Genomic DNA, 26,788 nt, shown 5'->3' with positions numbered 1-26,788 from the left:
AGTTTGAGTTAAGAGAATATTTACTAAGGGATTATTAACTCTAAGTGTGGCACTAATAATTAAATTGCAATTACAAGTAACTTTCTTTATTGTAAATAGTTGTGTATTATAATATTGGAATGTGTTAGAATTGACGACGAAAACAGGATTTATTCTGTTACATTAAAGTAAGAGCGCAGCAGCTACACCTGTTCTGAAATATCGTAATGGTTTGTAACATATTAGGGTATAAACACGTGTAGTCGGTATAAATTTATGATTAATTTCAAATTATTTTTTCTGAAATTAGGCTATCACAAGTAACCGATTGATCAAGGAGAGAGCAAAAACCTTTTTCCACCTTCACAAAGGTAAAGTCTATAAGGTAAGCCGTAACATAAGTGTCAAAAAGCGTTACATAAAAAGGGTTTTAACAACTGAACTATGAGTAAACATTTTTTTAATATAATGAATGTATTAAAGAAGTTTATTGAGCAGTGTGAACAAAGCCTTAGGTATATCTTGAGCTTTTCGCCGGTCGACAATACAAATGGTACATTCGTCGGGAGCTGGCGGACAGTGATACATTCTTGAATAAACTGCACTGTTTTGTTTACTTTTATTAAATAAATTGGATATGATCTCAACATATTCTTTCACTACTTTTAACAAATGCCATTGTATTTTACATCGATGGCGATTTTAAAACTATAACTTAACATTAACTGTCCGTTCTTGTAACAAGGTTGGCTTTTCTTTAGTTTTCTACGAAGTCGTTTAAAACAATTTGCTACTATGCAAGTAGAACAAAGAGTTTGTCGTTTGTTCGCATCACGTATGTCCCTCGGGTTATTTACCGTGACTCACTCTTAAAGTGAATTTACAAGTTTGCCTTAGCTAAATATCGCGTGTCGAACTGTTTAACTAAACGGCGGAACGAATAGACCGATTTATATAAAATAGAAAACTATTTATCGTTTTATTTTTGTCATTTTGTGATGTCAAAATAGAGTATAAATATTCACATAGCTTTTAGTTTACTAATAATATAAAGAAGAAATATTTTATTGTTTGTTTGCATCCAATAGGCTCTTAAATTACGAAACCAATTTGACAAAATCTTTCACTCTTAGTGTAACCGGGTATAGTGTAGCTTACACTATACCCGGGTGACATAGCCTATATTTATTATGTACTATTTTTTTTTAATTCTGCGCAGATGAAATCGCAGACAACTGCTAGTTATAATAAAAATTATATAAAGGGCATTTTATACGAATTATCAATTATAATTAACAATCCTGATTACAACAACTATTGAAATAAGACCACAATCTTACGAAGTGTAACTCAAATAAGCTAGATAACACAGAAAGAGTTCTGAAGTTTTTTTAATCCTTATAAGTTTCAAATAAAAGTACTTAAAGAGTTCTAAATTATTACTCTAGTGTTAGTGATAAAATTTCTAGAGAAATGAATTTGAAAAGTTCATACTATAAATTGTTACTATCGAGGTTTAATTATTCAAAAGAACAAACATTAATAAGGAACTTGTAAGTAAAATAAAATTAAGGAAACTTATTAGCTGAGCTATCTTGTTCGCATAGTTTCTTTTAATGTAATATTAAGACGGTTCAGGCATTTTGAATAAAGATAAAGAACTGTATTACCCCAAAAAAGATACTGTTTATTTAAACACGTGTTTTAATCTTTTGAACGCCGGTGAAGGATATTTTAGACGTAAAAGTGAATGTATGTTTCATCATAAATATCTATACTACTATCGGTGTATGTATTTTAATTATTTATTAGTCAAGAATTCATTTAACTAGTCTAGCCCATAATATTGTTTTCAATAGCCATGATTTGTTAAACATCCGCGCCGGCATTTATAGTCACGAATTAAAAATGTTTACGTATGTTTGAGCTAAAGTGTATTTGAAACATTGTTTAATTTTTTTTTAATAATAACGATTATATAATATATTTTTTTAAAGTCATCAACCAAGACGATCTGTCAATTTTGTAAATTTTTAATCTGTTACCTTTGACCTATTTAAGTAAAAAAGGTAGTCAAGCTAGAAAGGTTTGTAAATAGCTGTTGGTTAAGTGAAATGCACGATCGTGAAAAAGCCTTTACAAAGCTTAAATAAACACCAAACAGTACTGATAAAGCACGTATTTCTAGTTGATCGTTTGCATACTTTTGCTTTCATTGGAGGCGGTTAGCGAAGGGTTAATATCGACCATCGCAGTGTTAACGTTCTGTTTTGTTTATTTATCTATTCTAAAAGAAAGTCGTGTTAGTTACACTATTTATAACTCAAGAACGGCTTTACCGATATGGTTGAAAATTGGTGAGGAAGTAGCTTAGAACCAGGAGACGGACATAGGATACTATTTATTCTTTTCGAATTTATGCCTTGAAGAGCTGCTTTTTATTTAACTTATCTATATATATTAAATTTTTTTATGTATCCACGCGGACGGAGTCGCGGGCTACAGCTAGTTTAAATATAAGTATTCATTATCGTAATACTTGTATTAAAACATTTTATCATCTCGCTTATTATCTTTCGTAAAATCATAGACAAAAATAAGGTTTTTTAATAAAAGTTTCATTTAATTGAGTCAGTGTAGCGTTAATTATTTTTTAAAAATGATAATAAAATCTTGTTGTTATGTTAGTTTCATATTAATATAATTAAAAGCGTAATAAATTAGACAAAAATGTTCTTTTGATTTAAAAAAAATACTATTTTTATGAGATTGGGGCAAAGGAGCGGCGTAAACAATAAAGTGGTCACCGTCGACATCCCTAACACTAGAGGAACTACAGATGTATTGCTGGCCTTTAAAAATAATAAACTCGTTTCTTTGTGTTCGAATAAAATAAGTTTCTAAGATGTTCGATGTATGTTAATAATATAGTTAATACACGTAGTATCTTAAGTAATTAAGTTACTTGATACCTCACTTAACAAGTTAATTACGTACGTGGTATAATATAATATGGGTTCAAAGGCATCATTTCACATTTTCTAATTAGAGCGCGCTTTGTTTTTGCCTCCGGCAAGCCTACACGACTAAATTGCTACGCAGTGACATAGTGGTATAATTCCATCTTAAATTAAAATATTGTATTTGTGATTTTTGGACAAAGGAGACAATATAAACACAAAATTAAAAACAATAGTAAAAATCTCATTTAATGTAGTTACGCCAGCTATTCGCGGTTCAAGATTAACAAGTCAAGGGTACGGATTTCCGATCACGAGGTTCGGGGGTCGGGCTAGCACAAGCCTAGAGCTTAGTTAGAATGGTGAAAGAAATATTAGTAAATTTAACAAAAAATGTTTCGAATTCTTCGAAATTCGTTTCGAAGATATACGTATCCTTGTGTTCGAAGGGCCTAAAAGAGTTAACATTGTAAGTTTTGTTAATCTGCTGAAAAATGTGTAAAAAGTGGTAGCAATATCCACAATGGCAACACACGGTTATATCACTCGTACTCCTTATGTAATAACTTCTTATTTAAATAAAAGGCTAATGTTTTATTTGATTCAGATTGCAATGTTAATAGTTATGACTATAATTTGAGAATAAAATGATCGTCTCACTTAGCATCGCAATAATTGTTACCGGGAACTATTCTCCATGTAAATTGGCTCTTAGCAAACCTATTAAAGTAATAGGAATAGCTACTTTAAATTGACTGTGAAGTTATACAAAAGCTGTGATTACTTTCTTCAGAAATATATAAATCACTATTTTATTGCCTCTGATTTTTTTTTCTTTTACAAAGATTGTTGTGAATTACCATGAGAATTTTAAAGAAAATAAACACAAGTGAACATTCATCTCAAATCTTATATGTATTAATAAAAATTAACATAAAATTATTTTAAAAAAATGTTGAAAATAAAATAGTGCGAACAGGATTTTTATTCATTGCAATTCATAGTGGAGACCAATTTTCATTCGATATTCGTTTCTAATAACTACTGGTTACAGAAACCCTATTTATATCTTTGGCGTACTAAATATAATATTACTGTATTGTAGTATATTATACACTCCATTTGCGAATTAGAAATCGAGGCAGAATCAACACAATACAGGCAACACAGGTTATAACCGCGATGCCAACGCCACCTGTGATGAATGAAGTCATCTCGCGTGCCGATCGTCTCATTTGTCAACCAGCAGCTGTAGAACTGCGATCAATTTGTAAACACTAGACATTGGTAACGTCAACTAAAATTTATAAGCTGCAGATCAGTTCGCGGCTAACATGTATGATGCAGATCAGTGAACCGGATCGCAGCTCAGCTCAATTTAGACCTGTATGGAGTTATGATTTGCGTTTCAAGCTTCAAACTGCTAGTCACCATCCAACTCACTGCTCGTCGACTCAAATAGTTATAGTACATCCCGAAGAGCTGTGAAATGCCAAATTAATTATTGAACCGAAGCTCAATGGTTCTAATATATTTGATATGCACTTTTGAACCGGTTCATAGCTGATTTTCTTTAAAATAATACAAAATTATTCCCTTATACCACACTATGGTACTGTGAATTATGGTTTAAGAATGTAATACTGTGTCCCATATACTTGCAGCGCTGGTACTAAAATTACTGGACTAACGAGGCGATTACACCTCAGGGTGTACAGAATTCTGTATCACAATATCCTAGCGCAATATTTAAACGTGCGGTGTATTTTAGCTACCTCCGACCCATTATCATGTCTTTTGTTTAAAATATCAAAGACGTTTTGATGTGTAAAATACAAGTGTACCAACACGTTGTCTTCCAAAAGCAAATTTAACAAAACACGATGTTTGAGCGATGCACCTTTGTTTGCTGTAACCGTCGAATGTTTGTTTCTTGTTAACGCGTTTCTCACGTCACGAGGGACAATACGTTCCGCTTGTATACGAAAGCTTATACGTTTTTTGGTACGATATTTCTACTACTTCATGTCTGTATTTAATATTAATTTCATTCGATATAAATATTTGACTTAAATTTAAGTTCTACTTCGATAAAAAAGCGCTCCATAAAACAAAAACCAATCAATAATCTGAAAGGTCTCAAGCTGCCCTTATCCAGTGCACTCCAGTAACATTTCATGGGTTCATGGATACTGCAATCCATATTATAATTTCACAGTTATTACGCGGTAAACTAGTGTATCCATAAATCTCTTCGTTTTACTGTATTTGTCTTGTAAAGTAATAAATCTTTACAGTCATTAATTAAACGATTTTGTTGTCTAAAAAGAAAGCGGACTAAAGAAACAACTTAAAACCAGCTGGGTCCCGTAGACTGTTATTAATTACCGGTCGCATGACAAAAAATAATAATAATGTCCTCGGAGCTAAGTTTGTCAGTATTGAAAACTTCTTGCCGGCGCAGATAAGGTGGATTTAGAAGAGCTGCCTCTATTAAATTACGATGAATTTTAATGAACGATTTTTTATCACAAAATATAGGAAAATTTTAACGTGAAATATAAAAATAATTTTAAATATACATTGTTGGAGGATGAAATAAAAAAAATTAAATATCACAATTTCAGTACTAAATCATACCAAGTCCACCGCCTTAACAAAGAGTAATCTTATCTATACACCTGACATTTGGGCAATGATTATGCAACACTAACGTCTATAAATGGACAGGCTATACGACGTAGTATTTTGTGCGTATTTCTTTGTCGCCATTTTGGCGCCGATGTCAACGGTTTGTAGCGGTGGTGTGGATAAGAACTAACAATTTAAATAGAATTAGGTGTCACGTAACTTCAACAAAGCAATCGCCCATCCTATTATAGAAAGTATTATGCAACTTTTTTCTACCTAAAATGAAAAGCGAAATACAAATATTTATTCCTTAATATTACATTTCAGTCCGGTCACTTGGATATATCTTTCGATGGTATTTTATTTTATTTTCGTGTACAAAAGTATAAAGTAAATACATTTAACGTTGCTTTTAGTATCTCCCGGCCCCGTATGGGATACTAGTTTCTAAGTTGGAGTAATCAATTTACCGATTCGCGGATCGTGACGTAGTTTATCTCACAGAGATATTTAAGAGAAAGCACTTTAACTAAAATAACGTACTATAATTTATATAATAAATATACGTAAAACGTTCTTTTAAATATAAAAATATAGTTTATCAAACTTCAACTATGTTCCGTATTATAAAATAGTTAAAGAAGTTATTTTAGCTTTCTTATGAATAAAAAATATAAATCAGTTGCGCTAATGGAAATAATTGTATATGTACCGCATTAGTATTTTAAAACAATCCGCTAGATAAAGCTGTAACTATGTTAAAGCTAACATTTGTTTTAACAAAGTTTGTGAACTTCCGCGCTAACTTACGCTCGGAGCAGCGTTTGTGTAGGACGAACTTAACTCGCCGCAAACTTGTATTTGCTCTCGTTAATTCTTTTATGGACAACAATTTACTTCGTAAAAGTTATTTTTACAACTCATTTACAATAGCATAAGATGCTGACAAAAAAAAGAAAGCCTTTATAGCAAGTAAGAAAATTATTTTTTTGTATTTTTTTTATTTATCTACAGAAATTAAAAAAGTTTGTCCGAGGATCGAAATCAACGACCGGTATTTTGTTAATATTACTCCACTAGCTATCGCCCGCGACTGCGCCCACGCGGAATTAGAAAATACTCAAAAAGTAGCCTATGTGTTCTTCCAGACTATGATCTACATGTGTACCAAATTTCATCAAAATCCATTAAGCCGTTCTAAAGATTTTAACAGTGGTAGAGCCCGTTTTAACATCTTCGCACGAATTGGCCCGGCTCGCCCGGTGAAATACCACGACCACACAGAAGACAGGCGTGAAGTGGAAGCAATTCCGCGTTTCGTCTGATGAGTGTGCGTCCCGGAGGCCTAATTTAGTCCTCTTTCCCTTCCCATCCTTTTCTTTATAAGGAAAGGATGGGAAGTGGAAATGGACTTTACGGATGAGGGGATGCATGGAAAGGGAAGATATTTTCTTTCTGTGCATCCTCTCCTCCGTCGATTAAACGTAGGCAGCGCATATGCAATTGCGTATGGGCAGCAGTCACTTCGCTATTTCAGCGATTTCGGGTGGCTGATCGCTCGTTTGCCACCTTTTGATATAAAAAAAAATACCATCAAACAAACATCCATCCATCCGTCCATCGAAATATTCGCATTTAAAATATTTAAGTAAGATTTTTAAATAAATTTTACTCAATTAAAAAACTAAAATCCATTCGAATTTATAATGATATAATAAAATTAAAAAAAAATTTTGCGAAATAAATATCAACAAAAAAGAGAAAGACATTTGGCTTCTGACACAGACGTAACCATAGATTGTGATGCTTCGTTCCTCGCTTCGTCTAGAGTGGTTTACCGATGGAACTTGATTTCATAAAACTTTAACGCTACAAGCCTTTGCCAACTTGTACGAGTAAAACAAACAATGTGCGAACCAACAGCATCGTAATTAGAGTTAACGTTTTTAGCAAATATTAACTCGAACAGTTTAAAGAATACTGAAATAGGTGCATATAAAATAGAAGCTTAAAGTCTGAAATATTGTTTAATGGTAAAATTATATTTTATTTCAAAGACACATTTCTTTTTCAAATCATAAATAAATATAAAGTTGCAAAATGTTTCATTAGCGGCAGTTATACGGCCATTTAAGTTTGAATCACAACAAAAACGTTTCAAAAACTTTAACACACGGCACAAATCTATTTTGTAAATATTACTGCTTCTATCTTTATCTAGAATTCATTTGAATACAGGTTTTAAAATCATATGCGTGAAAATAATTTCTTATTATTCGAAGATAAAATTCTTCGCGTTACCCTTTGCAAGCTAGTTTGTACCAAAACATTATTTTCTCTAAAATCTAGGAATAACCCATATCATGATAGCGTGATTACAATTTAAGTATCACAATTTAAATTTTAATATAATTGTGTATTACTATTAATACCTTATCAATTCTGATATAAAGTAATTCCCAAAGGAATGTTTGCATGAACCAGATAACGTTAACAATGATATTCCTGAGGGTAAATTATCTTTTGACAATTGAAAAATAATATTACAGAATTTTATCAATAACATATTTTATGATGAAGTTTGTAATATTATAATAGAATTAAATAAAAAAAATTACAAAACAAATCACAACGTAAATAAATATTAAACACATTTTTAATATGTTTCAAATAAATACAATATTTTAGTATAATTAGTAAATACAATATTTTAGTTTAATTATAATTTATATTATTTTAATTTAATTAGTCACTTAATAATTAATATAGAGTTAAGTAATTCAATAATAAGTTTATGTATATATTTTTAAGTTATTATATTTTTCAATTGCTAAATAGTTATAGTTGCGTTACATGTTATATAATTTACTTCAAGGTGAAATTCATCATATTAACTTTCCTATTTTAGTATAATTTAAATTATCTTCAATTCACAGTATGTTTTGATAAACCTACTCTTAAATTAAGTAATTATTATATAATTAACTAACACACATTAAATAGAATGCTGTTAACACAAAGATTCAATTAACAAAACAAAACTATTTAATATTATACTCATTTCAAAATCTTGTATGTAATTTAATCAGTACATAATCCTGATAATTAATTACTCTCACACCTCTGTAAATAACACAATGTTCATCATGTTTCAAATAAATATATTAATTCGAAATAATTGAAATAAAAAGCAGACTAACGGCTCTAAGCGCCTATTAAAAATATAGACTAATTAATAACCCCCTTCTTTTTGAAAAATAGGTAATTTAAACGACAAACAGAATTATTGACAAAAAATGTTAAATGTTTACAGTCAAATAAATCATCAGAAAGATTCATTTTAAAAAATCAACTCTTTTCTAAATTGACATTTCGACTTCAAAGTTAAGAAATATTTAGATCATCGGATTCGCTTATTCCACAAAAATCTCCATTTAAACTTAATCCATTGCGATAAAGAACCTATAAAACTCACTTACACAAGAACGAGGTCTAATTCGTAGTACTGATAATTCTAAAGGCTTGTCAAAAAAATGTCAGAGAGAACATCAAAGCAGTTCCCTCCGTCAGCCGTGTCTTGTTACATGACGTCACCTGGGAACGCCCCTTTCGTGTTTGCTCCTAAATGTTTCCACAGCAAAGGGAAGACCGTTTCTATTATTCTCACACTTAAATAGATGTCGTTTTCAAACTAATAGAATTTTCGGCCAGCGTATAATTACATTTAAAAGCTACAGTAAACACTCAATGGTTTTAATTTAATATGTTTGGGATGTTATTTTAGTTGAATAGTAAAATTATTTGCGCTAAAATTGGAGAATTTTCCATTAATTTTTCTTTATAAATATTGTATAATATTTATAAAGAAAAATTTAGTTTTAATTTATCATAACATAATTACATTAGCATCTTCTAATAGTTAGATTGTATAGGTATTGAATTTTACAACAATTTTTAATCTCTTTTAAATCATTATAAATCGCAATTTATTAAAGTGTTAGGTACGGATTAGCAGTATTTTGATTATTTAATGGCTGTCAAAAGCTGTTATTTAGTTTTTCAGTGAGCGTATGTATATTGCGGCAAAAGCTAGGTAATTGCACAGCCCTTAGCTGTTTGAATCTTTCGGCTCACGGTTGAATCACCGACCCCACTCGACTGGAGAGTTGACCAACGACATTTACGTATATCTATGTCGAAAATATCTTCTAATACTATTTTTTTACTTTTATAAATAAAAACTTAAATATTTTGTAACTAAAAATTTTTAATAAGTAATGAAAGTAACGTCTTCAAAATGTTATTAATATAACTAGAAAAAACGATAAGAATATTAATTTCATTACATAGTACCAAAACCGCGGAAATTTGTAATCTCTGCCCCTCTGCCTTACGAAACAGATAACGTATACAGGGCCGTATTAGGGCGTCGAGGTGACAAAATCCGTCTGGCTCCCCTTAAAGTGGTACGTCTGTTGGCTGGCGCCCCTCAGGAACCTAAATTATCCCTGTCTTTCATCTTTGAAAAAAAAAGATAACAATATGTTTTGAACGGAGATTTCGGTCTCGGAAACCGACGGTAAAACGGTCCAGAACGTATGTTTACTAAATAACAAAACTTGATTTCGAATGATTATTAGGTTATTTATCAACATGCATTCAAAGCAAGACTACAGGGTTGCCAGTATAAAAGCGAACACATTAAAAGTGTCCGCACGAGTGGCGGCGCCACAGCCGCGCCGACCCTATTAAAACTTCCTCATAACGACCCTGTCACAATATAATGACATGTTATTCCGATTTCAATATTGAATACAATCTGTCGCGTTATTTTAGTGAGTTTCTATGTCTAAGTTCCAAGAATTATGACATTGAAATAGATTTTACATATTTATTATTTTGCTGTACAATATTAAAAAGTAACAATATTTTGTAGAGTTTTGTAAAACTTAATTTCATTGTTATCTCTAATATTACGAAGGATGACCGAATTAAACATGTTTCTAGTACCAAACATTTGTTGTTATTTTATCTTACTAATTTTATAAATCCGAATGTATAGATGAATGGATGAATGGATGTTCATTGTATGTCCAGAAAGGTTGAACGGTTGAAATGTTGAACATACATACATAGTCTGGAGAAACACGTAGGCTTCTAATTATGTTTTTATTTCCGCGCGGACGTCGCGGACAACAGCTAGTATTCTATACATTATAGTTACAAATTTAAACATTTTAAAGTACACATTACAAGTGAAAAGAGTTAATAAAATGTCTAAATACGCGAATATAAGTTATATGTAAGCGAAAGAGTTGAAACGAATGTTGGAAAGAGCAATGAAGGAAACTTTACAAGCAGCTCAGCACTTCGTGACGCGAATGCAAGTATTCAATGCTAGACCGCACACAACTGGAATGCACTAATAACTAAAAACCTGCGTGAAATACTATTTGAAAAGATTTAAATAGTAACGAGTAAGCTGAAATGAATGTAATAAAGATTTTACAATTTAGTTGGAAGTTAAATCTTATGTTAAAATTTAAACGTTATTTTTTTTAAATGTTGCGGGAAACGTAAGAGATGTTAATTTCCTCTTTAAATAAATTACACAGACAAATAAGCCTTATGTAGGTCATTTTCAAATTTATATTTTATTTTTACAAATCTATTTTTAATGCGCAAAATTCGAAAGAAAAAGAAACGAAATCTTGGAATCGTACTCTTTCTACATTGCATTTTATATAATCAAACAAAATAAGCGATACAAATACCTATGGATTTTTCGAATTCAATTCATTAAGCGACTCGAAGCTAAGTTTCAACCTCTTTGAATTATTTATTAAAAAAAAAATGTTAGCGCTGCGCTCCAAAAGCTCGTTTGTAGTAACGCGACGCCGAGCGCTAACTTTATGCTAAATCCGTGCCCCCTGGTTACGGGTAGCGTCTACAGTGCATCGTAACTTGAATGCCAACAACTGACACCGCCTACCTAACTCAACTATCCCACTTATTTGAATTTTAATTTATCAAAATATCAAATAGTATACGTTTCATTGCTGGGTTGGTATGAAAGTAGTTAAATGTACTGCTAAATGACGGGCAATGGATGTTAAAATATTATTTTCTTAAAAGATTTCGTTGGTTATTATGGTAGAGGGTGCTACTTATTACGCATTCCTTCAGCGTAATTGACGTAAACAAGGAGAATATTCTTACGTGTTGATGCTTTAATTAACGTCAAAGCACTGATGTTAACAAAGACTTTGCGGGATTTAGTGTAAATTGTTGTAGCCTGGCTTTCCGTGAACTAAAACTCTCGGGAGCTTCATATTTTATTCTAGTTTCTTGGCAACGTTGAGAGAATATTCATTTCTAATTTATGTGAAGTCTCTTTTGATGCAAGTATCTTTAAAAAAAATTCTTAGAAAATCGCCTCAATTATTACAAACTTCCACATTAAAAATAAATACCAAATAAATCAACCTCTACAAACTGTACAGGGTGATCAAAAAATGTAAGTTTTCCTGCACCTTACAAAAAAAATAAAAGGTAGAGATCCGGAAAACTATTTCATGTTTTTTATAAGAACTAAAATTCGAATATCAACTAGACCTAATAATAACGGATCAGTGATTACTTCTTTATTGTTTCAGAACATACGGATATCATTACAATGCGTTGTGTTGCATACAGCTAACTTAAGTCATGTTATTCTATGATCTTATTTTCAAACAAGTAAACAATATTTAAATGTAAACAAAACATTGTTTAATAAACATGATTAATATTCAAGTTAAAAAGAAGATGGTGTGTTTTAGAATTATGTATTCACTCAGGAATGCAATGAAACACATAGGTATCTTAGAAGCAACTTTTCCATGAATTTAATAGTGGTAGAATGTACAATTATTTTAACTTAATTACTAGAATAATATAAATAGCTGGTTACATAGTTTAAGCGAATAATGTTATATTATATAAGAATAAAGTAAATAACAATGGATCGCAAGAGTTATATCATTGTTGTAAAGATTCAACAGTAGCTGAGAAGTTCGTTGATGCTGCAAGGTTTGTCGCAGCATTCCGTGACAATGCCCGAGGTGCGCTTGCCGCGGGCCGCAAGTGACAGGCTCCGTGCCCGGCCGGCCCAAGGCAGATTCATCTGGACCTCTTGGTCTTTGTAATACGGTGGCAGAACTTGTCCTGGAATACATCATAGATTAGCATCTAATAGGAATTTTTTTGCAATTTTAGAATGGTGACTTCAATTTTCGTTATCAAACCATAAAAACGCTGGCATCCTGGTATCCAAGTATAGGAAACTGATAACTTACCATACATAGTTCCAACATCAGATCGTTTCTCGAAACCGTCTTCTTCGAAGCAAAGGAATGCCATAGCTCTGGCCAAGGATCTGCCGCAGTAGACTTGAGGGCTGATGTTCTGGAGCGATGCTCCACCGCCGATGTGCGCATAGCACATGGTCAGAACCAGGCAAGAGGCGAGTGTAAAAATTATGAATTTCATCTGGAATGTATAGTCAAACATCTGCGATAAGAACCATATATGGAGCGTAGAATCGATAAAATGTGATGTTGATATTAGAGAAACCAGTGAAAAAGTTATAGAAGATGCTATATGAGTCCAGGGATCCTACTCTTAGATGGGACTGACGCCAAGTAAAATTTAGGAATAAAATTGTTATTTTAATTTATTTAAAAAATAAAGTATGAACGAATTCTTTGGCTACACCAAGCCAGGGGAGAAGGAGAGGGCGGCATAGAATTGAGCAAAAAAAGTTCAGGAATGTTGTCAACTGCGTTATGATGCAGCTTATAGTAATGTTGAAGAAACTTTTAATAATAGTCTTGAGACAGCCAAGGTCCTGGATCCAATGATGATTACAATTTACTATAAAAGTAATTTGTAAATGGTTATCAAATGAATGTAACAATATATTCAATGTAACGGTATAATTTATAATTCATAACTCACCTTGCTGCTGTTGGTAGCTTCTCGTCGACTCACCTGGTGTGAATGTGATGAAAGGGGTTGAAATTCTTCATTATATACTGTTCCACACGAGCACTTATAAATATTAAAATCCGTCTCAAGTGAGGGTGTCAGTAATTGCTAAATGAAGCGTACGACGTGCCCCCGTATTTGCTTTAGAAGTGAGATCATTATTCTAATCTATGACTCCTCGTTATAATTATTTTATTTATTTAATATGAAGATAATCTTTTTGTTGATATTTCGACCACGAAACCAAATTTGTATAATACATTGACGAAAGGTACAAATGTGGCTGCATGACAATGACAAAGTCGTAGATGCAAAACATGGACGCGAATCAACTCAGTCTAAAATTGTTTCTCCTCATACCTTCGACCTTCAGTATTTCAGAAACTAAAAGATGAACATAAATGAGATATACAACGTATAACAAAGGACTTAAACCTTCAGACTTTTAAACAGTCCTTGCACCTACTACAGTAATTTTTCCACGAATATTGACCTGTCATCTTCGTATTCTTCATTACTGAAGGTCGTGCTTGTCCTGGTACGCTTCAGCGGCCGTGTCGACCAGCTTCCTCTTGACCTGTCATAAAAATGGCGAAAATATTGTTAGGTAAGGAAATGACAAAGAAGATTAGTAGCAGTAGTCTAATGACGCGGTGACTTTATCTCTTTACATTCGTCTCCCTTCCATCGTTCCAAGCGGTGCAATGTAAAAATTCATTACTTATTACATTTGTCCTAAGATAACAGTACCAACGTAACATCAAGTAAACAGATTACAAGCTTGCTAGCTGTCACACTAACAATCGTTTAATTGTAATTGAAAAAACTTGGAGAAACCACTAAGGGGCTGCCTTAGTCAACTTTAAAAAATTAAGGTGATAGTTGTAACTAAATATGCCTAAAGGAAATGCGAATTAGATACGATTTCCTTTGCTCGCTTAAGGGTACTAAAGCCATTTGTTTTATGCTAAACAGTCTTTCATATTTATGCTCAAAGACATCAACGTCGCAAACTTAATCTGGGCCACACTTAAGCCGTCAAATAAGATGAAGCGAGGCGTTACATTCGACTTGACACTTCATTTGTGACCTCATTCCGCCCCGACGAACGCTTAGGGGAGATTAAACCATGGAAACATTAATCAATAGAAATTTATTCAAAACGTCTTCTTCCTGTAAACGTTTTTATTAGATTTTTTCATACTTATGGTAAAAAAATGATGTATCTTAAAATCCCAAATTGCCATACGAACGAAACGAACAATTGAACATACGAACGAAACTAACAAAAGTAATAAATGCTTAATATTTATTTTAGTTTCGGTAACAGTTTTCGTGTTAAAATATAAAAGGTCACTAGTGTAGAAAACCTGGAAGCAATGCTAGTCATCATGTAAATGACCACTATGGCTATTTTCTCCGTTTTAAACAACAATTATATTCACAATAGCCTCATTTCTATGATAAACATAAATGGGGCAAAAATATCTGTATAGCAAAGGATTGGAACAATTGCCGGCGTCAGGAACTAGGTGAGCAGTGAAAAAGTTATTGAAAAATCCTAAACCATACTTTCCGTATGTGTAATTTAGCACCTACGCAAAATATGATTTTACCTTTCGTAAAAAAATAAAAAGCAAATATATTTTATTAGTTTTTGGATTTCATTATAAACAATAACTTGATATAGACAATCGATAACAATCATACAGTTTATTGTTGGTAAAATAAAATTTTAAAAAGTGTTCAATGGTTTTAGTTTCAATTATATTTACAGCGACATCTAGAGGAACATTAAATTATTACTTTAAATGTGCTTGACTCAACTTGCCACTTTCTATTATGTTTTTCTTTGTATTTTGAAGTAAATACAAAAACAGAAATAAAACTTTTGCTATCTTGACATAAACTTTATTTTATAAATAATCAAAAAAATTATATTTGGTATAAAATTTCGTTAGAGGTGTTTCCATTATTAAAAAAAAAATCTGTCATTTTCCGATAATGTTGCAAGCAAAAACGACTTTTCCACATACGTGGTAAAAGTTCTGAAGTGGCAATAAGTTGTTGGTTTTTCATTTATTTACTTTAATTTTTAAAATGTACACTTAGCATAACTAAGAATAAAGGTCCATGATACATTGTGAGGTAACATGATGCAACTCAAGGTCAAAATCATTACGGGCCATACCCAATTGACGTTGTTTATTTTGTTGTTGTTATTGTCACTGTCAGTTGTCAAAGTATACGATCATAGATACGAGAAAATGAACCTTAGGTACACGTGCAAGTGAATGGCGTAAAGTAGGTTTGATTATATTAGAAACTAATGTTATTTAAGAAAAGTGGAACAACCGTTCTTGTCCTAGTATTCACTATGAGTTATACGCCGTTAAGTCTCTTACTTTCAAACAGCATTTGCTTTTGGAATATTGTCACGAGCTAACACAGAGCTGATAACTTACCTTCGACAATGTTAAACATATTAGATTTAATTTTTCTAGGCTTGGCCTTTATGGTAACTTTTACAGGATTTCTAATTAATAATTTTGAAAAACATGTACCAGTTTTTATCATTAAAGGGTACAGGTACGGCAGCTTTGCGTATCGTGGCTCTGGTGCGACTTATCTCCAAATGATAGAGATACCAAAAGCATATTACCGGCACTTTTATTCATTTTCCTCAGTTTTTTGTGTCGCTACATTGATTTATACAATTTTAGTGTATTTTTTCAATTTAAATGTTAGTTCCTTAATTGTTTTTATGCTGAGGATACTTCTGGAGCAAGATGAACCCGGTGGTAAGTTAATTTCTATTTAATTTTTATTCAAAAATTCTATTATTTAGAAGGGTTCTTGTCTTGTGTTTCATCTGGTTATAGAATGATATTTGTAAATCAATGAGGCAAATTAGTTTAAAAACTAAGCTTAGAAATTTTTCTTTCAATCTAAGTAACTGCATAATCATGTCGGATTGTTCCTAGTAGTAATGAACTAGAATACATACCCAGGATCTGCAGACTACATGTCAGGTGCTTAACTCGTGAGCTACCAACACTCTTATATTAGAACATACTCCTGTTTATTTAAGTGTGTGCTAATGTATTTCAGTGTGTGTTACCGCAGCAGTGATAGCTCTGAGTTTACTGGCAGTGCAATGTGCCAGACGTTGCTATGAGACTTACTACCTGCAGGTATTTGCCAAGTCCAGTAAGATGAACCTCAGCCACTATTTAGTTGGCATCGCTCATTACTTCGCATGTATAGTTGCTGCTGTGGGCCAGGCACCACTATTTTGTGGTAAGTGCACACAGTTTAAGTGGTCTCCCTTATTATAGATTAAATTAAAAATTCTAATTGTGGCCGATATTCATAATTGATAACTTAGGTACTAGTTTAGTGCAAATTTCTCATACTTAGGAATGTCAGTAAATTCCTAACAACTCTGCATAAGACAGTAAGTAATTCTGTCTTAATTATGTTACATATTCACTAATGGAAAAGGATATTCAATTAAATGGAAAGGAACAAAGTGGAACCTGGATAAATAAGAACTGGTTTGATTGTCTGGTCTTGACCTCCATAAGCAAGAAACTCGGATTAGTATGAAACCTCTATAAACAAGAACAATATCTCAGTCTCTTGTACTCTTGCTTATCCAGGTTCTACTCTATTCTCTAAACAAATAACTAACACAAATGTTTGTATAATTTATTTATAAATTGCAGTACTTTTATAGAATTTAAATTATTTGTAATGTTAACAAATGCCATGTCTGCATACAAATGAAATGCTAACTTGCATTTAACATTTCAACCTTGATGCTTGCAATGTCTTCACAAGTATTGATTTATTTTATTTACAACTATAAAGTCAAATTAGCAAGTTTTTGTAATGGTACAAATCATTTTCATCTCATTTTTGTTGGGAAAAAATCGTACTAATATTATAAATACGAATGTTTGAAATGTGAATGACTCAATGGATCCTAATATAATTTGGTACAGGTGTAGAACATAGTTTGCCACACATAGGCACTTTTTAAGATTTTTTTAATCGCGCACTAAGGGAGTCGTGAGCAAATGCTATTCAATCATAAAGGTTGTTAGTAAGACAAATAGAGAAAAGAAAGAGTAATAGAATAAAATAAATGAAACGTATACTATATAATGTTCTACTATATTTTGCAACTTAATTACAATAATTTATAATATTTTGATTGTTTAAAAACAAATATTATCAATTTCAGGTCATCAAAATAGAGAAAAGATAATTTGGACAGATACTCGAACAACTCTTGTCTCAGTCCCCTGCATTCTTATCTTCCTGTGGGCTTGTAATGAGCAGTACCAGACTAATATAATCTTTGCAAATCTACGTAGAGACAAGAAGACCGGCAAGGTTGTAACGGAAGACCACAAGATACCAAATGGAAGATTGTTTGAGCGAGTCTCCAGTCCGCACAGATTGTGTGAAGTTATTTTGTACACTGTACTACTAATTTTAATACCAACAAAGACATTTTTCTGCATTTATTTATGGGTATTGAGTAATCAGGTTAGTTTAATTTTTGACTAATAAGTAAATAAGAAAATAATATTTTATACTTTTCATGTAAAAAAAGTATTTACAAATGAAAGTTGTCCACTTTAATTTGTTACTGTCATACTAACTGTGGGTTTCTGAGACCAAAATCCTCGTTGAAAACATATTCTCACCTATGTTTTGTCAAAGATAATGACAGAGATATGTTTTATACAGATATTCTGGTCTCAGAAACCATCTGTCGGAGATGTATAAGGGTTACTAACTTTTTTAGTGTAGATATAGTATTAGAACGTTTGTTTTTCTTATCGGGATATAAATATGAAGAATGTTTTTTTTTATGTTTCAGATTCAGACCGCAATCCAAGCACATGAATGGTACAAAAAATCATTCAAAGATTATCCAGTCAACAGAGCTGCAATAATTCCAGCTTTATTATAATTAACGAATTTATTTTAAATCTTAAAATTAAAAAAAATATATATCTTAAAAAGAGGCTTATTTATAAAAATATTGTATTAGACTTGTGATTAGAATAAGAATTATAAAAAAATATATCGATTATATTTTATTTTTAAAAATAAAACATTGATTTATTTCTTATCATCTACAAAAATGCATTTACACTTTTTACATTTCTTTAATAAACATATCTGTTTTAAAGATTTTTATAATTTTACTATGAAAATTTCCGAAACCAATCTATATATAGTCTATCGAGGTTTAAGGTAGGGGCGAATTTACTTTTTCGAATTTGGAACACTCATAAACGCGCTATTCCACAATTAATTATTTTCTTCTTGCGTATAAAAAACAAAATTATACTAAAATATCTAATTTTAGGATACCATACCATTGTTAAGGGAATGCAGCATCATGAAAAGTAATCACGAATTTCACAGACTTTATTACGGGAAAACGATTATTTTATGAGAAATAACCGTGAACGTGCAAAAGTTAAACAAATTAATCATAATCCAAAAACAAAAGAAATTGTTATTCGTCTTAATTCTAAAACAGACGATAAATTATCTTAAAAAATGTAATTTTTTAATGTTTTATATTATCATGGCAACATAAAACTAAGTAGCCACAAAAAATTACGTTAAAAAAAACATACAGACGAATTTAGCACCTCGTTTTTGAAGTCTGTTAATTATGAAGTCACGCACTACATGAAACAAAAATGTGATAAATTCGCGAAAGGGTACTTAATATTCATCCAACAGCAAATAAATAATTTTAACTTTACTTTAAAAAATAATTTGTTTTTACACAACAATATTATGAAGCACCTGAAAAAATGAAATCACAAATTATAAACGTAAATCACTCGCTGATTAATTCAATTATAAATATCAAATCAAAATATCAGAGGATAAGACATTTTTTAACTTAGTCTAATTAAAGTTTTTGCTTAAAATGACTCCCCCCTATTACATATGAAAAGTCATTATTATTCGAGTTGTATCTTAATTACCAGTCGTCGAATTTTGGCAAAAAAAAATAAAGTCTGGATTAAGATCCAGCCAGTTACATAAGAGAGGTCATCGAACCCATTTTTAATAAAACCTTCGTCCCACTTGAACTTTCGCCAAAATGTTTCAGTAACGGTTCTTTGTTGATTTCGACCGCGATGTTACCTCACGATTATATCCTGGCGATGACGATGTCCGTCAATTGTAACGATTTTTTTTTAATTTTCTTTTATTTCTTGTAACTATTACAAATAAGCTCGAGGCTAGTTCTAGGATATGGTTCAAAATAACAAAATGGCGGGCTTTGCCGCTTCGGCTCCGTTCTATTTGATAATCAGAGACAATTAAGGTTGTCAGTGACTTAAGAGCCTTCAGTGGGGTATCGTGGTCGCTGTTGCGAATGTTTTATGATCCCGTGACGTTCCACACAATAGCCTAAACAATTTAGAATAGACTTAAATCAGTAAATACAAATTAAAAATTGGTAAAACATGACGTAATTTACAAGAGTCAATAATAAGTCTTGATATATTATACGAATTTATAATTTCGGTTTGTCTCATGTCTATTACAATTTAAAGTCTGTGATCATTTCTTTAAATTCGATCAAGACGAATTATTTAAATAAAATAAAAAAATCGTAAGCGACGTAGTGATACTTACATTAGGGCCCGTTTACACGATGCCAGATACAAGAGTATGTTGCATACAATTAAATTGAAGCAAGAATTGTCTTGTATGGTCCAAACACGTAACATCCTTGTTCTCTTAAGGACCATTTATACGATACTATCCTTAAATATCACAAGACAATTATTGCATAAATTTAATTGTATACAACAGGCGAGAAACTTGATTCGTGTAAATGGACCTTAATAATATGTAATGCAATAAAACTGTACCGTTTTTCACGGCCTTGCACATTCGTTCGCGCGGGTTTTACAAATCAACAACTTTGTATCAATTAAAAATGTTTAATATTTTAGATATAATACTTTTAAATTTTTCGATAACTTTTGTGATCGTAGGCAGTCTTATAACTAACTACGAGGAACATGTGCCAGTATTTTTAATTAAATTATTTAGATACGGGAGTTTCGCTTATAAAGGGAAGGATGAAAAATTATTTAAAACAATTGAAGTGCCCAAGTCGTATTTCAGACATTTTTACGTGTTCTCCGCTGTTTTTAGTGCTGTGACATTAATTTACATGGTCTCGATTTATTTCCTAAGTTTTCCGGCAAATACATTTGTGCAAATCATTATGGCGCGAATTTTTACAGACGAGGAACCTAAAGGTACGTAAAATATAAACAATTCAAACAATGTCATGTTTATTTTATTGGAATTGTGAACTAACGTTAAATAACAAATAGGTTTTATGAGCGTCGGTGGCACAGTGGTCAAGCACTTGTCTTGCAATCTGCAGGTCCTGGGTTCGAATCCCGCCATGTACCAATGTGTTTTTTTATTTCCGATTTACATATATACATTTATCCGACGTTCTAACGATGAAGGAAAACATCGTGATGCAACCTGCATATATCTGAGAAGAAATTCAATGATATCTGTGAAGTCAACCAACCCGTACTGGGCCAGCGTGGTTGACTATGGCCTAGTCACTCATGACTTAGGGTAGGCTCCGAGTTCCTCGGTGGTGACGTATAGTTAGCTGCTGATGATGATAATGAGGGTTTTATGGGATCAAATCTTGGACTGATTCTTGATACCATACTACGGTGCGCAGAACTTGAGCGTACGGTGATTGCATTACGTTGAGAAGTTATCTTGAACGATATCTACGAATTGATGTATATAATGCACTATCAGAAGTGTATAAAAGACATCGATTCGTTGCACAAAACTTAATGTAAACAAATATATCTCTCTAACTCTGAATAATAAGAGTACACATTCAGAGAGTTCATAAAAAAGTACACTAAAATACAGTATTAAAGTACAGTCACTTTCTCTCACTATGAATCCTCAAACATTTTTTTGCTTATTAAAGTGTCTAACAAACCTGTGTAGCATATCGATTAAGAAAACATAGAAAAATTTATTAGCCGATGTTTATCGATCTAATTCAATTTGGTATTTAATAAAACCAATTTACGAATTACAATCAAAGTCAAAGTTGAATACTAACAACCGGCTTCCATTGACCGGTTTGAACGACCGGTGTTTTCTTTCCTTTATGCAAGGATCAAGTTTGCCTTCGAGGGTATACAGTTTCGCTTACGTATATATCTGTTTATGTTTGATGCATTATTTTTGTCGAATGCTAAAAGGTCGATGGTAGGTTGCATTTTATATTATCGAAAAAAAAACACGACACCATAAACTACATTCATATAACTTAACATTATTGTCTTACGTTGAAAAGTATACGAACCTTTAATTTTTTTACCGACCTAAGATATTTAAGACAGCAATTTTGCTTTCTCTTTTTGCGCAAAAGGTTGCAATTTTAAATGTGAGTATGTCGATATGATTGTTCATCCACGCAATCACATTTTATTATGTCGCTTTTTAAACCCTTAACAGTAAATCGTTCCATTCTACATAAGCTTGGAGATTGTGCTAGAATATGGTACATGGTAATTGTCAAACGTTGTTTTTGATTGCGACCGCTATTGGTGATCCTACTTAACCATTAGTCTGCCGCTTATTAATCGCAAGAAATTATCGTAACCCGTTTAGCATTTAAACAAAAATATTTTTTCTTTAATATTTTAGAAGCAAGAAAGATGTGTCAGGATTGTGTAGTACGGTCTTGAAAGCCGATCTTTTTTATGACTCAATTTCCAGTATCAGCAATGGCGGCATTGTTAACCCTTAGCCTGCTGACGTTACAATGCTGTAGACGTTGTTACGAGTCGCACAAGCTGCAAGTGTTCGCTCGCACCAGCAAGATCAACCTCTTTTTCTACGGTACCGCTTTTGTCCATTACGCTGCCCTCATACTGATCGCAGTTGGACAAGCGCCGTTGTTTTGTGGTAAGTTTACTAACACTTTGAAATCAAAGAGATTATTTTTAATTTGCTATTTTGACCACTACAATTAGCTAACTAAGCTCACTAAAAGCTTGACTAAGTTCTATTTGTCGACTAATTCGAAACCCAATATAAATATGCATTTGAATCTTCATCTATTTTCCTTAAACCAGGTCTATAATTTACCAACCCACTAAAATCGTAGGCAGTAGGTAGTAATGTTATGTTGGTACTGCATTTCAGGGGAACAAAAAGGGGATATCCAATGGACGGACGACTGGACGAAATTAGTGTATGTACCTTGCATACTTCTATTCCTCCTCGCTTCATACGGGCAGTACAATAGCAACGTGGTGCTTGCGAACTTACGTAGAGACAAGACGGGTGCGGTAGTGACGGAGGCGCACAAAATACCTCGCGGTAAAATGTTCGACATCGTCTCCAGTCCGCATAGACTATGCGAGATCGTCTTATACGTTGTGTTGGCAACACTGACGCCCACAAGGACGATGCTCATCATGTGTTTTTGGGTTTTCTGTAATCAGGTCAGTTTGAACAAGATTTACTTTCTCTAGATTAAAATCTCAAAACGCATTATTTTCATGGATACATAGAATAATAATAATATGCTGTAGGTATATAGGCCCTTAAGTGGCGAACTGCTAATTTTTAATAGTTCGTAAGATAAATCTGAGCAAAATCGACGTTTGCTCTATAAATTTCAGCTTAAGACGTGAGGCCCCTGGAAGCGCGAAGTAGTGGGCGATCGCCCGAACCTTCTACCGATAACACTATTGCTATCTCTGTTTCTTCTAAGAGAATGAGAGGGAAGGCAATATTGTCGCAATACAATCACAGTGAAGATTGAACATGAGAAACCCTTGTTTCAGATTCAGTCCGCGGTGCACGCCCATGAATGGTACAAGAGGACATTCAAAGATTATCCAAAAAACAGAACAGCAATATTCCCTTATTTATTGTAAAACTTTTTGTGTGATAATTAATGAGCGGTATTCGTTACGTTTTTTACTGCTTTTATTTTGAATAAACTTATTTTATTTTTACTTTTTATCGCCATTATATTTTTTGTTAATTAGTGGTATGTTACCAAGGTATTTTTTTGTCCACAAACATGGTATAGTTTCAATATTTATATAAATATTCAGTATACCATAATGTACGATACATGGCCAGTTTTATAATTTAAATAAAATAATTTTGTATCAAATAGAACTTGTTTTAATTTTTATTATATTGTCTTTAATTAACTTCATTTTCTTTAGCTGGAGGATGAAGTTTTTGTTGTATTTTACATGAGATACATTAAGTGATACAGAATTTAAAATTAATAAATCAGACCGTAATAAAAGTAACAACTTATTTATTTAAACTTATATTTATGTCAAAAACAGATAGGTGAAATTGCACACTATATAAATAAAATATTTCACTCTTCTTTTATTTAAATAAAAAACTGCAACAAAAGAAATAACAAGTATTAGTAAAAATTCTCATAAAAACAAACTGCATAAGTGTGGGTTTCCGAGTCCAAAATCCCCATAGGGATGACAATATGTTTTATACAGAAATTTTAGTATCAGAAACCAATGGTTATTAGTTTAATGTCGACTTCGAAAACTTGAGTAGCCTATGTGTTGTTGCAGATTATGTTCTACATTTATGCAAAATTTCAGCAAGATTCATGCAGCCGTTCTTGAGATACCTTCTATCATTCACCATATATTCGCATTTATAATATGATGTAAGATATAGTAACATAAAAATTAATTCTATCAACAAAATGAAAGTAATTATTTATAGTCATATAAAAATACTTATAAAAAATTCTTACCTATAAGGATAACCTTGCGTCTTTGCTCTGAACACTGACAGAAGCAAAGAGAAGAACACACATACTAATATAAGTCCTACAACAGATTGGAATCTTCGTTTCTTCCCGTCAACCTGGGATCGGACAACATCCGAGTTTTTGACACCTCCAGCAGCTTCTATCATTGCAATCATGCCCACCACCACTGAGCAATCTGAGTTTGTTGAATTAAGGTCACAATAGTTATTGAAAGGTCAGCTAGTAACCTCTGTTATAACCATGGCAACGGATAATGATCAAGGTCAGTCTATGGGCCGGCTATAAACAGTTTTCATTTAGTTAATACCTTAATCAAAGTAAAGCAGCAAACATTAAATGCTCTTGTCTCGAAATTTAGTTTATAAGATGATGTTTTGCTTTGAAAAAAGTTTTTTATTATATAAATATTTTGCATAGTAAAGTTGAGGAATAAATAAACCATTAAAAAGGATACTCAAAGCAGCAACAATGTAACTTTCCAAAACAAATTGTCCATGAGAGCCTCCATTAATATAAACAGGACCATTCTTTGAGCGATGGTAGAATGGAGGTCCTCTAATCTGGTTCCACATTTGGCCAGAGACCATTGTGAAGCAGAACATCAAAGCAGCTCCTGCCCACATCTGCTTGTTGTAGAGGAACTCCAGGTTGTTCCTACGGAGGTACAAGAATCCCGCTACTAGGGCAAACAGCGTAGCAACCGCCACTGCACCTGAGTAATTTGGTGGTCTGAACACCCTGATCTGTAATAGATTGAAAAACATTTTGTAAAAGATTGAAACATTTTTCCAGTAAACTCTTGTTTTCACACAATATTGTCATGGTACTGTACTGAAGTCAATGCATCTAGTTAAACTATATTTTATTTAATGGTTTTCATCAAATTATTATTATAAAATTCTATTGTGTCTTTATTGTTAAGTATGTATAAAGCTTTTTTGGTAATCTGAACCTGCTAATATTGGAAACTACCTACTTGCACATCAGTCCTATCTTGTATCCATTTAGCGATAGCCTCAGCATGAATACCAGCTCTCTCAAAGTCCATAGAATCAGCAGGTTTTGGTTTACCCTTTGCTGGGAAATGCATGATTACTGGTGCCGTATTCAGACGCAGCTGGAAACAGAAATTGTTTATTTGTGTGTGTAGTGCAGCATAAAATAAACTTTTGTTAGTCAAATTAATTTACTGTTCTAAAATATAAATTAGCTAGAAATATTTGATACTTCTTTGGTTCAATGTCTCAGCCATACTTACCATTTGAAAGATATCTGACCCCTCGTCAAAGTCAACCATACCGAAGAATAGTTTGTTATTGTAAATTTGTGAAAATCGGAATGAGTTAGCCACGACTAAAAATTCATCATAAACGTGTTGACAAATAGCACAGCGTCTTGATGGAGCCATAGCAGTGAACATCACAACAAATGAATAATCCCTAGGTGGAGCCTTCACATAATCCTTGAATCGGTTGTAATTTAAAGATATTATCGACTTCTTTGCTGTTAAATCAGTCAATTGTTGTACTTTCTCTTCAAGCTGAAAAAAACCAACAGTCAGGAAAAGTTAAGGAACAATCGCCGGGCGATTACAATTTCAGACATTACTTACTCCTTTTGCACGAGTTTGTGCATCAATTTTATAGAATGTTAACACTATTGTAAAAATCAAGTAATGTTTAAATCTCATTTTAAGTTTTATTCGAGAATTTTATAAAACTACAAACGAAAAAGCGAAACCAATGACCAAGCGCCAACAATGTTGAATTGAATTTGATAAAAAAAACTGTCAATGTCAACAAATTTAATCTGTGATCAGCTACAGACAAACAAACATAGCCAGATATTTAATTCGAGTTCTCCACAGAGCCAAACTTAACACGAGCAATTTATATTTCTAATGAACAATGTAGTACGGCTTGTTTGTAAACATCCTTTCGGAGTGGGACGGACACCCAGATCAATTTTGCATCCACTCGGCTAGTATTTGACTATCACCAAACCCAAATTTTGTATCGTTTATCACTTTGAATTATTTTATCCCGTTCCAATCCATTTTTCTCCTATTAAATGAACCTCCTGAGCATGGAAGAAATGTTCGAAGGGAAAAAGTGATGCTAGTCGACTGGTTGTCGAGCGCTGAAAGCGGAGCAAGGAGTGGCGAAAAAAATTTAGTGACTGATGAGTTTCTGAAGTATTAAAAATCACCGATATGAGATTACTTTAGTAGCTTAGATGTCCATCTAAATTTATGACTACTTGCAAATTCGCACAGGACTAGCCGTAAGAGGCGGCGGAA

At 32.5% G+C, this 26,788-nt stretch overlaps 3 protein-coding genes across 3 annotated transcripts; 1 reads left to right on the top strand and 2 right to left on the bottom strand.

Annotated features, from left to right (window-relative positions):
* Positions 1 to 12,474: 12,474 nt before the first annotated feature.
* LOC106113421 (bombyxin A-2-like) lies at positions 12,475 to 13,671 on the bottom strand. Its single transcript, XM_013306162.1, has 3 exons — positions 13,569 to 13,671; positions 12,908 to 13,100; positions 12,475 to 12,776 (listed from the first exon to the last, which is right to left on the bottom strand). The coding sequence occupies exons 2-3, from the start codon at positions 13,098 to 13,100 to the stop codon at positions 12,607 to 12,609; spliced, it is 363 nt and encodes a 120-aa protein (XP_013161616.1). The 5' UTR covers positions 13,569 to 13,671; the 3' UTR covers positions 12,475 to 12,606.
* Positions 13,672 to 15,764: 2,093 nt separating this feature from the next.
* Positions 15,765 to 23,676, top strand: LOC106113359 (uncharacterized). Its single transcript, XM_013306084.1, has 8 exons — positions 15,765 to 16,399; positions 16,710 to 16,898; positions 17,848 to 18,155; positions 18,493 to 18,582; positions 20,560 to 20,920; positions 22,434 to 22,622; positions 22,863 to 23,164; positions 23,510 to 23,676. Exons 1-8 carry the CDS (start codon positions 16,072 to 16,074, stop codon positions 23,600 to 23,602), a joined length of 1,860 nt encoding a protein of 619 aa, XP_013161538.1. The 5' UTR covers positions 15,765 to 16,071; the 3' UTR covers positions 23,603 to 23,676.
* A 304-nt stretch (positions 23,677 to 23,980) lies between these two features.
* On the bottom strand, positions 23,981 to 26,237 carry Ostgamma (oligosaccharide transferase gamma subunit). Its single transcript, NM_001312448.1, is given in 6 exon segments — positions 23,981 to 24,093; positions 24,472 to 24,664; positions 24,944 to 25,232; positions 25,466 to 25,606; positions 25,748 to 26,029; positions 26,102 to 26,237. Coding segments are annotated over 6 exon segments (999 nt in total). The 5' UTR covers positions 26,180 to 26,237; the 3' UTR covers positions 23,981 to 24,077.
* Between the last annotated feature and the right edge of the window lie 551 nt (positions 26,238 to 26,788).

The sequence above is a fragment of the Papilio xuthus genome, unplaced genomic scaffold (genome assembly GCF_000836235.2).
Source record: "Papilio xuthus unplaced genomic scaffold, Pxut_1.1 DF828258.1, whole genome shotgun sequence".
In the NCBI taxonomy this organism is placed as follows: Eukaryota; Metazoa; Arthropoda; class Insecta; order Lepidoptera; family Papilionidae; genus Papilio; species Papilio xuthus.
This window is presented reverse-complemented; position numbering and strand designations above follow the sequence as displayed.

What these genes read in the sequence shown, in the direction of transcription:
- LOC106113421 (XM_013306162.1), bottom strand. Translation starts at nt 13,100, where the DNA reads ATGAAATTCATAATTTTTACACTCGCCTCTTGCCTGGTTCTGACCATG. An exon ending in TGATGTTGGAACTATGTATG is followed by an intron (nt 12,777 to 12,907) that starts GTAAGTTATCAG and finishes GATGTATTCCAG; the next exon opens with GACAAGTTCTGCCACCGTAT.
- LOC106113359 (XM_013306084.1), top strand. Translation starts at nt 16,072, where the DNA reads ATGTTAAACATATTAGATTTAATTTTTCTAGGCTTGGCCTTTATGGTA. An exon ending in TATGGGTATTGAGTAATCAG is followed by an intron (nt 18,156 to 18,492) that starts GTTAGTTTAATT and finishes TTTATGTTTCAG; the next exon opens with ATTCAGACCGCAATCCAAGC. An exon ending in TACAGACGAGGAACCTAAAG is followed by an intron (nt 20,921 to 22,433) that starts GTACGTAAAATA and finishes CTCAATTTCCAG; the next exon opens with TATCAGCAATGGCGGCATTG.